The sequence below is a fragment of the Lissotriton vulgaris genome, chromosome 10, assembly GCF_964263255.1.
Source record: "Lissotriton vulgaris chromosome 10, aLisVul1.2, whole genome shotgun sequence".
NCBI lineage: Eukaryota > Metazoa > Chordata > Amphibia > Caudata > Salamandridae > Lissotriton > Lissotriton vulgaris.
In genome coordinates, this window is record NC_141698.1 from 1,037,925,570 (window position 1) to 1,037,942,131 (window position 16,562).

The window sequence follows — 16,562 nt, forward strand, 5'->3', positions numbered from 1 at the left end:
TGCACTCACAATCTGCACTCTTCCCTCTGAATCTGCACTCCGCACTCTGCACTCTGAACTCTGCACTCACATTCTGCACTCTGCACTCACAATCTGCACTCTGCACTCACACTCTGCACTCTTCACTCACACTCTGCACTCTGAATCTGCACTCTGCACTCACACTCTGCACTCAGAATCTGCAGTCTGTACTCACACTATGCACTGTGAATCTGCACTCACAATCTGCACTGTGAATCTGCACTCACAATCTGCACTCACAATCTGCACTCACAATCTGCACTCTGCACTCTGAATCTGCACTATGCACTCACACTCTGCACTCTGAATCTGCACTCTGCACTCTGAATCTGCACTCTGTACTCACACTCTGCCCTCTGAATCTGCACTCTGCACTCACAATCTGCACTCTGAATCTGCACTCTGCACTCACAAACTGCACTCACAATCTGCACTCACACTCTGCACTCTGCACTAGGCACTCACACTCTGCACTATGCACTCACACTCTGCACTCTACACTCTGCACTCTGCACTCACACTCTGCACTCTGAATCTGCACTCTGCACTCACACTCTGCACTCAGAATCTGCAGTCTGTACTCACACTATGCACTGTGAATCTGCACTCACAATCTGCACTCACAATCTGCACTCACAATCTGCACTCTGCACTCTGAATCTGCACTATGCACTCACACTCTGCACTCTGAATCTGCACTCTGCACTCTGAATCTGCACTCTGTACTCACACTCTGCCCTCTGAATCTGCACTCTGCACTCACAATCTGCACTCTGAATCTGCACTCTGCACTCACAAACTGCACTCACAATCTGCACTCACACTCTGCACTCTGCACTAGGCACTCACACTCTGCACTATGCACTCACACTCTGCACTCTGCACTCACACTCTGCACTCTGCACTCACACTCTGCACTCTGAATCTGCACTCTGCACTCACACTCTGGACTCAGAATCTGCACTCTGTACTCACACTCTGCACTCTGCACTCACAATCTGCACTCACAATCTGCACTCTGCACTCACAATCTGCACTCTGCACTCACACTCTACACTCTGAATCTGCACTCTGAATCTGCACTCACACGCTGCACTCTGAATCTGCACTATGCACTCACATTCTGCACTCTGAATCTGCAGTCTGTACTCACACTCTGCACTCCGAATCTGCACTCTGCACTCACAATCTGCACTCACAATCTGCACTCTGAATCTGCACTCTGAATCTGCACTCTGAACTCTGCACTCACAATCTATCTGCACTCTGCACTCACACTCTGCACTCACACTCTGCACTCACACTCTGCACTCACAATCTGCACTCACAATCTGCACTCACAATCTGCACTCTGCACTCACAATCTGCACTCACAATCTGTACTCTGCACTCACAATCTGCACTCTGCACTCTCAATCTGCACTCTGCTCTCTGAATCTGCACTCTGGACTCTGAATCTGCACTCTGCACTCTCAATCTGCACTCTGCACTCTGAATCTGCACTCTGCACTCACAATCTGCACTCTGCACTCACAATCTGCACTCTGCACTCTGAATCTGCACTCTGAATCTGCACTCTGTACTCTGAATCTGCACTCTGGACTCTGAATCTGCACTCTGCACTCACAAACTGCACTCTGCACTCACAATCTGCACTCTGCACTCACAATCTGCACTCTTCCCTCTGAATCTGCACTCACAGTCTGTACTCACAATCTGCACTCACAATCTGCACTCACAATCTGCACTCGCAATCTGCACTCACAATCTGCACTCTGCACTCACAATCTGTACTCACAATCTGCACTCACAATCTGCACTCACAATCTGTACTCACAATCTGCACTCACAATCTGCACTCACAATCTGCACTCGCAATCTGCACTCACAATCTGCACTCTGCACTCTCAATCTGCACTCTGCACTCTCAATCTGCACTCTGCACTCTCAATCTGCACTCACAATCTGCACTCTGCACTCTCAATCTGCACTCTGCACTCTCAATCTGCACTCACAATCTGCACTCTGCTCTCTGAATCTGCACTCTAGACTCTGAATCTGCACTCTGCACTCTCAATCTGCACTCTGCACTCTCAATCTGCACTCTGCACTCACAATCTGCACTCTGCACTCACAATCTGCACTCTGCACTCTGAATCTGCACTCTGAATCTGCACTCTGAATCTGCACTCTGAATCTGCACTCTGAATCTGCACTCTGCACTCTGAATCTGCACTCTGGACTCTGAATCTGCACTCTGCACTCACAAACTGCACTCTGCACTCACAATCTGCACTCACAATCTGCACTCTTCCCTCTGAATCTGCACTCCGCACTCTGAACTCTGCACTCTGAACTCACATTCTCCGGATGATGCCATCATTGATATCATCAAGGATGTCACTTGAGATGTCATTAGTGATGTCATTAAGGATGTCATTGACCGGGGGGGGGGGGCATCTTGTCACTAGGTGCAAGATGGCCACCACCTAGTGAGGCTCTGCTGGCTGGACGGATCATCCACCATTTATCCTGCAGATCGGGCCACTGACAGCACCTGAAAAAGACAGGAAATGTAATTTACCTGTCAGTGAAGAGGCTGATAGCAGTTTTGTCGATGGTGGCGGACTGAGGAGGGCGAAATTCACAGGAGAGCTGAACAGCGAGTGTGGCCTCTGGCACCAAGATGGTGGGCTGGAGTGCCTAAGCTGAATGCGGGATACTGCACTGTCTGCGGATCGGTGAAGTGTGCAGTGAGCCTGCTGGATGGCGGTTCAGAGAGGAGCGGAAAGGACATATATGGCGGCCAGGGATCCAACCCACCTGGCCCGTGGGGAGCAGCCGCGGCCATGCTCTGCGCTGGGCCCCCGGTGCCACGGAGGAACTGTGAGCCACAGTGAGCCCTGAGAAGTGGGAGGACTGTGGCCGAGAGTCACGCCAGATGATGTGGTGTGGTGTGCCTCCCTGCGAGACAGGGGCGAAGGTCAGTGAGTGTCTGCCTGGCTGAGGGGATTTCGTCCGGAAGCCGTCCAGCAGGGAGGAGTCGTGGTCCGGCTTCGAATTCCAGCGGTGGGGGCTGAAAGGACGAGCAGGCGGGGAGAGGCGATGTCAGAGGCTTCTGTGAACTCCCAGCCTGTCGTTTCCAGTGGTGGGGGCTGCAGTGAGGAGCAGGCTGGGAGAGGCGATGTCAGAGGCCTCTGCGTGCCCGGCATCTGGCTTCAATTACCACGGGCCCACAAGCTTTGGCAGGGAGCCAGCATGCGCGCACACAGCTGAAAAAAAATTTCACTGGAAAGAGGTGAATGCGCGGTGGCCCCTGACAACTGGTAATTGATGATTTATAGCCTTCTGCTGCGCGTCTCCGCACTGAATATGCAGGAAGTGGAGCAACTCTACAGACTATGGCCTATTGCGTGCTGCCTTGTAAAAACACAGCCATGCGAGGGCCAATTGCCATGCAGCTGCCATAAATAACGAACAAAATTCACGCGCTTCTCTGGAATAAGTAGGTTAGATTTTCGAAGTCCTCTCTAAAGGACTCTGAAGCCACACCCACTTCGTGGGATGTAGGCCGAGCCCTAAAGAGAGTTTCAGCTGTTTGCAACCAACACCAAAAAAGGGTAGGGATCCTAATTGTGATAATTCTAAAGTAGATTAGTTTAGATTTTTTAACTGCTAGTTGATGTAATGTGTTTTTATATTTCTTCTGTTGTTTTTAAGGATATAATTTTGTTCCACAATAAATATTTATTATGTTGATGATGGTAAGTACCATAAATCAATGCCCAAATAGTTTACACATTCCTCACTTTCCTACAAATGTGCTTTTCCTGCTCTGTGTAGTTTGGCAGAGGAAATCTAGCATCCAAAAGCCATCATGAAAGGGGGCTTCTTTAGCAAGCAAGCATTGAGGGAGGACTGGCCCAAAGATATGGAGGTTGTAAAGGACTCAAGAGAAGGCAGTCTCGTCTTTAGTGAAGTTGGAAATAAAATCTGATTTATTATTACATTCTGCGAGAGGATCAAAGGTGCTTGTGTTTCTGAACTTGGGTAAGGTGGAGCTGCAGAGAAGCCAAGAAGTACAAACTCCAAAGAAAGATCTGATTCCCAGAACTTGTGAGTGGTCCATGAGATGCCCTGTGAGATTGTAAATCCTTTCCCAGATGGAGCCAGCTGGGAGTTCCTCATGGTGCACATTTGAACTCTTACTGAAGCAGCTGGAGCTTTGTCGTGGTGACAGGGCTGTGGGCGTGTTGTTGGTCATTCGTCTGATGACAGCCACATTTAAGGGAAAGGAGAAGCCTTTGGGTAGCATCTATTGAACTTGAGCAGAGGACCCCCTCAAAGAGGTAGTTGAATGCATAATGTGGTCATGTAAAAGCTACCCCTCATTCATTTCAACCCTGCCCCCATTCAGGGCCTGTCAGACTCTCTTGGTGCCAGGGAGGCCTTTCAGAGTTTAGTGAATTGAGAGATATTTGAAATAGTTAAGCCATAAAGCAGTATTAAAACTGATGCTGGTGAGCATAGGAGTCACTAACTTAAGTTACTAGTATCTTAGTAGTTGGAAGTACCAGCATTTATGAGGCATAACATGGAGATGGCAGGCTAATGAATGCAAAGGGGTGTGCTCAAATTAAGTAGGATTTTACTGGAATGCAGATTTGGGGAGTAAACACCACGATGATGGGCCGCTCAATGCCAATTGTAAGATCCTTTCCTAAATGATATAATACAGAATGTTGCTCATAGAGGTGCACTATAAGCTGCTCATGCAATGTTTTCTCATTCCAGGTGCTGGTGGGATGCCTTCAAAGACTCCAGTAGTGGTTGCCTTCTTGTTTCTGCTTATTAGCATTGCTGTCATCATAGCCATTGCATTTGTCCAGATCCACAAGAAAGAGGTGCTCTCTCCAGGCCTCAAGGTAAGCTCAAAGACATACATTTGAAAATATAGGGCACAATCATTGCTCCACTCTCATGGCCTCTTGATATGGTCATTCCAAATGCTTCCCTTTAACCTTATGAGAGCCCAATCTGATACAAAACTCTTTAACTGTCACTAATGGGAATCCCACATTTTAATCTAATCAACTGGGGGAGTTAGTATTTTGTTCTTCTTTTGGCTGTTTTACGATTTTTTTAATGGTAAACAGTCCTCCAAAATGCTGCTGACATTGATCTGACAGGGACTGTGATGTATTTATTCATTAGGAGTGAGGCACTATTTCTGGAAGTGAACTTTTGTTCAGCACAAACATCACAGTTAATAAAAAACATTAGACAGTGTTGTCTTTAAAAACCAGGAATAATCTTATCTCCGTAATTTTTGATTTCAAGTACAAGGTAAAGTACAATTATTTATAACACAATTTATATTTCATAAAAGCTGCTTCTAAGGGCTATAACATATAAGATATGCTCGAGAATTCAAGGCAATGCCACAAGGTGACAATGTGAACAGAATAGAAGATAAAAATGTGTGTGGGTGTTGTCATAGGACAAAGGATAACGGACACATCACAGGGAGGCAAGGGATTTCATCGGACAGCTTTGCATCAGTTCTCTTCCTCATCAAATGCTGTGCAGTGTGGGGGAGGGGGTGTGTCAGCGGATGGTTGGGTTCAGGGTGGCCAGGCCCCTGAGCCAATCCACAGGCAGCGCACAGCGATGGACATCCATCCTTTTTTTAAAACATAGAAATTCACTGAAAAAAACAACGGTTAAAGGGATGTCATTTTTAGGAAATGTAATAAAATGTTACTTTACATTAAAAAAACTTTAGAAATTCACATACAGTAAAAGTAGCTTTGTGAAAATACTAGGTAACACATACCGTTTTAAACAAATAAAATCACTAAATTCACCAGTTATAGATATCTCAAGTAACTTATTTGTACTCTTAAGTAACTGTAACTCGTGCACTCGCTACACCCTGCTAATTACCGCTCATATATTACTTTACTAAGCATAAACTGTACAAATGACTAACCCAGTTCGTGCCAAAAGCATGTTATTTGCATCCTCCCACACGAACACAAGTCCTTCTACCAGACAATTTAAAGTTCTTAATCTGAGTAGAGAAAATGCAAAACAACCAGAGAACGTGAATGGAAACACCCGAGATATTAACATCAAAGCATGATAATGCTAAAAATTTATTCTGCATATGTATGCATCTTGATCGTAGTAAGAGTGACTACAATAAGTTAGCCCTGATGTTAGAAACTACACCATCTATAAAACTTAGGCCTACATGGAGTTCATATTACTAGTTTCTACTTTAGCACTGTTAGTCGTGTTGTATGTTGTTAGTAGATGTTATATGCATATGGTAGGTCTATGTAGTAGTAGCTCTGCAACATATTGATGGGGATGTAGAATGTAGAAGGATGGTAGTTGTTGAAAACAGCACTGGGAGTTGCTGATCTGGATCTGTCAGGGTGGGTTGCACACTTATTCTTGATAGCAATACATAAATAAAGAAGGAATTCATGCAGTGTGCTCTTTTCAAGTTAGATAAATTGTCTGGCCACCTCTTTAGTAAAGTGGGGCTCTCACTGTTCCTTGACTGTTCCTAGCAGCTGAAGGGGTCCACGTTACTGAGGGATTGCCACTGTCACTGACGTCTCTACAAGGGGGTCTTGATGGGCCCCATGCCCCACTTTGTTTGCCTTGATTCCCCCTAGGGTCCCTCCTCCACAACTGTCAATATACCTAAAAGTGACAGAATTGCACTTTGTCAGACACATTAACTTCCCTTTCACTTCTTTACCTTTCACTGCAAAGCAGTTTTGTGTTGTTTATCATGGTTACACCGGAGTGTGTGTGTGTTATTTTCATTGAAAAAAAAGAAAGGCTAAAGTAACATTATATTTAGGTATAGTAATAAGATCTTACCTTAAATGAAAAAATATAGACCTTTATTGAAAAATCCAAAGTTGTAGTTATATATTATACTTAGGTGTTGAAATAATATAAAAACTAACATTGAAAAATAAAAGAAAATACTGAAATTCACCAGTTATAGTTTCCCGAGATAACAGGCACTGCTTGTCACCAGGGCCTGCTTTAGGCATGTGCAAGCTGTGCACCTGCACAGGGCCACCAAACCCCAGGGGTCACCACGCCAATATATATCCTTAATATAATAATCCTTTGAGGATGGATACATATTTGCGTGGCGGCCCCTGGCAGGGATTTGGCGGCCTCCGGCTCTGTTCCACTTCCAAACACCCTGACCCCCCCTCTTCACTGGCCTCCACGCTCCACCCCACCCAGACCCCCTCTTCCGGGGCCCCCTACCTACGCTCCCTGCCCAGGGCCTCCATGAGCCTAGAGCCGCCCCTGTTGTCACCTCACATGTTTCATCACTCATGACATATTAAGTTACATCATTGATGACATCTTAAATGACAATAATGGTGACATTATTCGTGAGATCATTGGTAACAGCAAAGTCATATACAGCACAGGGTTTCTGTGTGAAGATGTGTGGATGCATAGCATGGGAAAAGCTTAAGTTCTGGAAGCAAGTGTGGTTGTGCATGGCAAAACTTATAGGGCCATATGGTGCACCATTTCCAAATTAGTGAAGGTTAGGGGGCAAGTATTACTCTATGTTAAACGAGGTAAAGGCTAAGCACATCTCATGTTGGTTGTGGCTTAAAGCTAAAGTCTGTTCCAAAAAATATCTGAGAAAGGTGATTGCTTCTGCTGACAATAGATTATTCTCCAGTGGATTTCTGGGCACATGCCAATTTTAAATATTTGTAATACAATGGTATAAGCAAATTCTTTGCATTAGGACATTTATAAGGTGTGCATGTTTATTTCCAGAACTTTGCTGAAGATTTTGTGGCAGGTTGTTGAGTAATGTAGTACGTAACAGTGTCCCATTTTGATGAGGTTTTAAGCATGACTCTAAGGCTGAGGGCCAGGCTGCCCATTTTAGGAACGCGTGTAGTGTATTTTATCAAAGTACAGAATGTTCTCCACAGGGCCTGGCAAAAGGTGTCTTTTCAGTGGCAAAGGCATACATGTCAACCTCTTTATCTAACATTACCGGTCATGTGAAGTCTTTAAGTGAGTAATCCCATTCAGGTGAATAGAAATGTAGCCACAGCTGTAACATGTTGAATTCCTTCGAGTCCAAAACCTTAGAGGATGCTAAACAATGACTGGATGATGTCATCAGTAATGTCATCAATATTGTCATTTTAGATGTCATCAGGGATGTCGTTATTGTTGTATTAGCATGTCATGAAAGTTGAAATATTAAGCCTGGGCGGAGCTCGCGGTGTTCTGCTCTACAAAGGGGTGCAAAAGCTCCAATGTGCTCCGCGGAGTTCTGTAAGCAGCAGAGTATGCAAGCACTGATTTGTAGCACCGGGAGTTTGTCCCTCACTATAAAATGAGCGCGAACAGCACTAAATGCAGCGCAAGAGGGCGCTGCTTCATTCGCTCGAGTAGATGTTCTACTCCAGCAGCAGCATCCTCAATTGAGCGGTCGATTTCTCAACGGCAGTGGTCGCAACCTAATGGGAGCTGTCATGACCTGCCACAACCACCGGCATTGAGAAATCTCTTTCTGGGAAAGCTTGCCAACTTAACGTTGGTGAACTACTGGAGAGAAAGAACTCCGCTCCGCATCACTTCACTGAGTTTTGCGGAACCTTACGCTCCACACAGAACGTGGAGTGGGCAAAACTCTGCAGGCGGAGCGGAATTCTTCACCCACCCCTATGTAATATGTGAGGCGATAAGATGTGCATAGTGGGGGTGTAAGTTATAGTTAACTCAGTAAACTGTAACAGATAAAAGTCATTGTTTTCTGTGTTTCAAATGTCAGTTTTTATGTTATTTAAATACCTAACTATAATGTTACTTTAAACTTGGGTATTTCAGTGAATTTCAGTTTCTTTATCCTATTCAGCAAACTCCCCCGCTACACACAGCCCTCAGCCATGCACGCGAGGGGTTGGTTGCAGGGGTTGGCTGGACTTCCAACCCCCCACTACACATGGCTTTGGACCTTGTGCAGCGTGAGGTTGGGTGGCAAAACCCCCACTAGGCACAGGCTATGGTCCAACCCTGCTGCTGGGGGCCAACCCCTTGATGAGGACAGACAACTCTTTCATGCGACCACTCCACTGCGGTGCATAGCCTATGGCTAGACCCTGCACCCAAACCCCGCAGGCAGCTAACCTCTTGCAAACCTCCAACCCACATTTAAATTATTAATTGTTTTCAGTGATACCGGTGCTCAAGCTTAACCTTCTCGGTACCACAATAGTATGCAAGGTTTCCCCGTTGAAGCTTGTATGGGGTGAAGCTTCTGCTGCGGCTCCGGCAAGAGTCGTGCAGTACCTCAAAGGAGGGCCTTATTGGGTCCCCCTGGATAACAGTGGTACCCATAGCACAATGTTTCTTTATAACCTTTGGTACCTGGGGGGGTTGCTCTGGGTCCCCCTCTCCCACAAGTGCCTGGGCGTCAGGTTATTTCTATCTTGCCACCTTATACTATTTTAGGAGAAAAAAAAATCAGGACACGGGGACTAAAACCCCTACTTTAATTACATTTTTAAAAATTGTTTTTAATAAAACAAAACTATGCACAAAAGGTAAGTAAATGGTTTGTTTGCAAACCTGGTTTGCAAAGAACATGTACTATGAGGTAATGAGGAGTACAAAAAAAAATGCAATAGATATTTCCCTATTCAGGAACAAAACCTTTTTAAATGCAAATTTCTTATAAGCCGCTAAAGATTTACACCACATAATGAAATCACATTTTCTGAGTTAAGTTCTAACTTTTAGACAAATTTGGTGCATTTCCATCCAACCGTTTTTTCTGTACTGGTGACATAATTTCTAAATAAAAATAACATGGGAAATCAAAATGTTGGGCCTCCCTCCCTTTTTGTTGGTCCCACTTGATTAATCACCCTGAAACTTTACAGGAGGGAGTTGTGTTGAATGAACTTTATTTTTGGAAAGTTTTGTGCAGATTCATCAAAGGGCACCAAAGTTATTAGCAAAATAAAAACATGATTCCTAGTGGAACTCTGACATAACTCTTGCTACACTGTGGCGACTAGAAATAACTCTATAACTATAACTCGTAACACCGCCATACACAGTGTTGTTATCAATAATGTAATTTCAAATGCCATTAGGGATTCTATCAATGCAGTCACTGAACGTATCAAGAGTGATGTAATATGTGAGGGTACATCAATTTAACCTTTAGTTTCTTCAAGATTTTTTTTTTTAGTAAAGTAAGATTTTATAACAATACCTAAAAATGACATCACTTTCATCTTTAGTTTACTCAGTGAATTTCTAAGTTCTTTTTTTAATGTACAGTAAGATGTTATTACCATACCTAAAATATTGTCACTTTAACCTTTGGTTTTATTCAAAAGACCCATAAACCTGTTTTGAGTCTTTTTCCCACTCCTGCAGCCAAGAAATGTAGCACAACCACAAGGGGTTTCCACACTCCAGCTAAACACCATACAACTCCAGCGTGGAGTGCTGTAAAACAAAATAGGGTAAGCTCCCTGGAAGTCATGCATTAGTGGCCCAGGAGACTTAAGGTAACATTTAAAAAAGTGTTTCTACAGGGCTGCTGTGCTCGCTGCAGCACCCCACAACATTTAAATAAATACTTTGTGGTGCTCTTGTCCCTTCTAGGGTCACCATGAGGCTTTATACCTAAATGTATAGATCCCTCGCAGGGCATTATGGACCTACCTGGTTTAGCTATAGGGGAGATGGGCCATGGATTCCCTCCTTGGCCGTCACCTACCCAGTCGGTCTTGAGACAGACTTCCTTTCCTCTCCTTGTTGTCTCTTCCCTTATCCTCCCTTTCTATTTATAGTGTTATTGTTTAACTTTTTCTGTTACATTGTTGATTCTCATGTAAAGCGCTCTGATACCTTCGGGTCTAGCCAGCGCTATAAAAAACTCTTTGAATAAAAAAATAAAGAAATAAATAAATTAGTTTCTTTCTTTTTTTTGGGGGGGGGGGGGCTCGTCCCACCTACGGCACACAGGAAGTAATGCACAATATATACATTTTTTTAAATGGCACCACATCGAGCCCACTCCTGCATACCACCACATCGAGCCCACTCCTGCATACCCTGCATACGTTCTACTTTGTTTGCTCAGACTTTGTCACTTTGTGTGAAGAAAGCTTTCTTGGTGTCTGTCGATGTACAGAAATAGCTCTGCAGGAGACGGTAGCTTGCGCACTGCGGTCCATGATGTATCTCATCTGTGTGAGTGAGGTTTGCTTTTACTGCTGCTTGTTATGTATGAGGATGCTTAAACTCTGGTGTATCTTCCATATGTGAGGAACGCTTGCAGTACTGCTGACCAAAGTGGTGGGAGGTGCATAATATAGGACCTTGCAAACCTTAAATTTGCTGTGCCTCACCAATTATGCTCCTCAGAGAGGCTTTTACCGGTGATGCTTCCTCCGCGTCTGAAGGAAGCACCTACTGTTACTGTCAGTTGTTTTTTGTTAGTGATGTTTGCACTACTCTTGCCCGGGCTGGTGATTGATGTTTGTTTTGCTATAGCTTGCACTCTTCCGTCCTTATTCACAATCAAAGTTACTACAAAAGTGTACCTTACAACGAGTGCTTTAAATGGACCGGTACTGACCGGAGTACCAACACTTTTTTATTTTGAGAGGGAGAGTACCGGCACTTCTCAAGAGAAATGCTATACGTTTAATTGGAGAGTACAGGCACTTCTCAGAAATAAGCAGGTTATCTGGTACAGAGTACCTGCACTTCTATTTTTTCTTTTCAAGCACTGGTTACAACCATAGTGCAGTTTGTGAATATTGAAATGGATTTTCCAGCGTGGGACAAACACCTGGTGGTAAAAATCAGCACGTACGGCACAGCCTAATGTACTCCGTCGCTTGCGAACTCCACGTAGTGCAGTGGAGTTTTTTAGTCGATTCACGAAGTTCCGCATAACTCCATGAACACTGCCCAGGCCATTCCTCACAGTCTGGGTTCCGTGCAAGACATAGTACTGAATCCGCGCTTTTCGCTGTCAATCAGTTTCTGAAGCACAAATTAGATGAAGGTGGAGCTGCTGCGCTGATATTGTTAGATCTCAGTGCAGCATTTGATACTGTTAATCACTCTATGCTCATACAAAGGCTAGAGGGAATAGGAATATAGAATACTGCCTTCTCTTGCTTAAAGGCCGCACCTTCCAGGTACACACTAACCAACATAGGTCAAAACCAAATCTTTTTACTTCTGGTGTCCTCAAGGGGCCACCTTGAGTCCGCTGCTATTCAATGTGCATGTTAGACCATTGGCAGAGATAGTGGAGAACTGTGACCTTGCCCTCTTCTTGTATGCACATGATACACAAATTGTGGTATCTCTTTTATCAAAGGATAACCAGAACGTGATGGCTTTGCACTTGTGGCTCACCCAAGTTTCATCTTGGATGAATATCAACTTTTTAGAGTTGAATAGAGACAAGACAGAAGTCTTGCTGATAGGTAACCCCTCCACCCATTGGGGTTCCCATCTGTGGCCTGTGATTATGTGTGCTTCCCCTTGCAGAGTGCCAGTTGTAAAGAACCTAGGTGTTTTATTGGATGACAAACTTACTAGGAGCCATCAGATTAGCAGGGTGGCAGCCACCTGCTTCGGCACATTGAATAGGCTCATAAAGATCATGTGCTGCCTCTCCACTTCTGCTCAGAGAACCGTAGTCCAGGCCGTAGTTATCTCTAGGCCGGACTATCGAAATATCAGGTATCTGGGAGTTGCAAAGTATTTATTTAAGCACCTCCAGATTGTTCAAAATGCTGCAGCACGTCTTTTGCTACGACCCCCAAGTTTTCCTCAACAGCCAATTTGCTAAGTACCCATATAGCAGCACGTGCAATTTAAAGCATTGTCCTATATGCACAAATGCTTTGCAAACAACGGACCTCTCTACCTGAGATCATTGGTGTCTCGGTACTCACCCGCACACTCACTACACTCCAGCCAACTGAAACTGGCCGTCGTTCCTTGAATCAGGAAATCCCGCCAAGGAGGCAGTGCTTTTTTGTTATCTCAAACCAAGACTTTGGAACAATCTGCCTACAACACTGAAAGAATGTGATTCACTGCTTGTGTTCAGGAAACTCTTAGAAACCTGGTTGTTTCCTTCCACTAATTCCTCTTAAATTCTGTTGCTTTTGGTGATTACACACTGGAGTGACCCCTTTACCAAGTGAGCTTAGCCCAGGGTATCCTTTTTAGGTAGCCATGCACTTTACAAAATATGCATAATAATAATACATTTAAAGTTGTTTCAAATAGGGCCCCCAAACTATGTTTGGGCCCTGGCACCCAAATTCTTAAGATGTCCTTGGTCACTGTGCCCACATTGCTCATAACATGTAATGCATAACAGAGCAGAAGGCACACGCAGATTGCTGTGTTATTCATGCAGGGACTCATTGGCTCTATATGTGCAGCATCTGCCCTCCGTGCTTGGTCGTCTTACTGGTCACAGGTCCCGACTATAAATCAGGACCTCCTGCTAACAAAACCAAGCCACACATTTGTTGAGCTTGCAAACCATCAGCCAATATCTCCTCACACACGTGCCATCAGATATTTGGAATTCAGACATTAAACACAAGATATTGTATAGTCAAGTCTCTACCTATCAAGAGATTGAAGGATTTAAAATGCCTCAGGGATATAAATACATTAAAATGTTTGAGAATATCCCAGATTAAGTTCATTTTATCGATCAGTGGGTCGTGGGACTTGTTTCAGGGGGCTCAGTTAGTAAGAACCTTCTACCCATAAAAGGAAGTAAAATTGTGGATTTGGGTAGCATAAAGACATTTGGAATCCATATAATTAAACAAGTTCCAAATGACCCTGGACAGGTACAGGGGAGTCATCATAGAGTAACTGCAAAGCCAGAACTGGACACTAAAGGCCTGATTCGGATGCGGTTAGGAAAGCATTCCCACCTAGGGCCTGATTCTGATGCGGTTAGGAAGGCCTCCTAATAGCATTTGCTCCTTCCAAATCAGATCGGGAACATGTCTTCCCGACCAAGGGCCCAATTACGATGCCCTTAGAAACATATGCTCCCATTGAAGTCAATGGGAGTCCAACCAAATCGTATCTGAAAGCATTCGGATTGATCGTACTCCGTCGGTCGGACTCTCCCGATGGTTCGGAAACAATTTCCAAACCTATTCAATCAGGAAGCTTTCCAACCCGGATCAGAATTGGGCCCTAAGTAGAGTTGAAGTTGCTACAGTAGGGAAGCAAATGGACAGGCTTGTTTTGTCTTGTGGACCTTGTCTAAATCGTTAATAACAGATGTATTTAATAATATTCTGAGCAGATTGTACTATTAAATATGAGGAGAGCTATGCAGTTAATTTATATGTTATCTAATGTTGCTCAGTGGACAAGACACATTGATTTCCTTCCTTCCTTCATGGATCTGAAATCTAGAATCTGACGTTATACAGAATTCTGGCTAAATATCCAAAGTTAAGATGGCAAGTGAATTTTGAGCAGATTGTAGTACTCAAAGATAGTTTGCCAAAGGTTGGTGCAATTCTAACTGTAGAATACAATCTTTATTGACAGCATGGCATAGTCCTCGATGCGGGATCCTCCCGCACGACAGTCTATGTGTACCAGTGGCCTGCAGAAAAAGAGAATAATACAGGAGTTGTCACCCAGACCTTCAAGTGCAATGTGAAAGGTAAGGATTCATTTTGACAAATTTGGGGCAGGGGGTGCAGTTGGTGTGGGCTATATGGCTGGACAAGTGTTTGGTAATCCACTTTGAGAATTATTCAGATGAGTTTTTATTACATACAAAATCAGCCACAAATCATCTTTTTGTAACCATTTTCCCCTATAAGAATGTTGGAATAGGCTAATGAAAAAGCCTAATTTATGCTGACAAATGCACAACACCCTTTTAAAGTTTTAAAGTTTAAACATATTAACATTGATCATTTTTATAAAAATAGTAAAACATTACGCTGTTTATTTTAAAATTATGAAACTACTTTTGTAATTTTAAAATGAGCTATTTCTCATTATTTATTTAGTTTTCTTATTTCTATTTCAGAATTTGTATTTCTAGAGCTATTTAATATCATTGTATTACATATTCATATTTTCACTTGCACTGTACTGTTTTTTATATTAATTCAAACAACATAATATATTGGCTATTAAATTATTCTTAAATTTGCATATTTCCATTTGATTTGGTTTTTAATAGGTAGTTTTAATGAGTTGTACATTTGTTGCAACAGATAACAATACGTACATGAAATTTCTGATTTGTGTGCATTTTTCCACACATTTCTAAATACAGATTTCCCAGTGCAGGCTTGTAGGTTATACTATCTTAAGATTCAGTGTGGCTGTTTTTTAAGGATTTATGCTTCGCATCAACTAAAAGGACAATGGACTGCTTTTTTTGCCATTAAACATTTTTAAATTTTATCTGAACTAGCTGGTGCTCTAGCTGTGCTTCTTTTAAAACAAAAATATATATATATTTTTTTGGGTCTTTTAATTTTGAATTTATCTTAAAATCAAACCCAACTCCAATTTAAAGCATTTGTATGAGCTAAAGTTGCTAAGTGTGTGTCAACATAGTAAGTGTATATATGAATCGTTTGCTAGATTGCCCCCCCCCACCTGTGAATTTTTCTAAAATGTAAATGTATCTTGAACAATGTTTGTGTCTGTTCCTCCATAGTAGTCAGGAGGGTGAATTTATCTTGTTGTTGTTATCAAACCAACCCATTTCTTTTAACAGCTAACATGGTATACTTTTTATGAAATAACCTGGGATTGTAATGATTGTTTTTTCAGCAAAATAAGTAAAAATGCTATGGTATGTTATAGGCGAGTTCACTCTGATTTTTCTTGGAAAAAATTAATTCTAATTATTGTTTACAACTATCAACGGTGTTTATGCATGCCTGCGCTCTCTGATCTGCCATTAAGTTCCTAAGTGGATGCTTAAAGATCCTTTAGGTTTTTTACGACCCATGGTTTGGAACTCGCTACCCTTCCATCTTCACCTCTATTTCGAAACATTCAGGAAGATGCTTAAGACATCGCTTTTCTAAGCCTTTGAGTTTGGGTTATTCTCCTTCCCACCAGCACTAGGAAACCCCTTTGGGGTAGCAATGCTCTTTAAAAGTTGATTAAATAATTAATTAATTTTACTATAAAAATTTGTTTTTTGGATTACTTTTTTCTGAAAAAGTAATTCAATACTACTTACAAGGATAGCTAGAATTTCTAACTTGTTTTTCAGGAGGGAGAGGCACTTTCTTAACTTTTTATACTGCAAGAGTTGGATTGAGCAAACTATGCTTCAAGAGTTGTTGGTGGGACAAGTGTTGTGATAAGCAAAACATCACAGCGAGTATTTCAATCAAGCAAAATATACATCCTGCACTACAGCATGAATCACGTTACTGTGCAGACACCACACA

The 16,562-nt window shown here is 43.0% G+C and overlaps 1 protein-coding gene across 1 annotated transcript in view; it reads left to right on the forward strand.

Moving 5' to 3' along the window:
* ENTPD3 (ectonucleoside triphosphate diphosphohydrolase 3) overlaps positions 1-16,562 on the forward strand; it is a 140,715-nt gene that overhangs the window by 65,136 nt on the left and 59,017 nt on the right. The window contains exons 2-3 of the mRNA XM_086942082.1: positions 4,816-4,946; positions 14,680-14,797. Of these exons, the coding sequence (XP_086798208.1) occupies positions 4,827-4,946; positions 14,680-14,797 (238 nt within the window). The 5' untranslated portion in view covers positions 4,816-4,826. The remainder of the gene's footprint in view (positions 1-4,815; positions 4,947-14,679; positions 14,798-16,562) is intronic.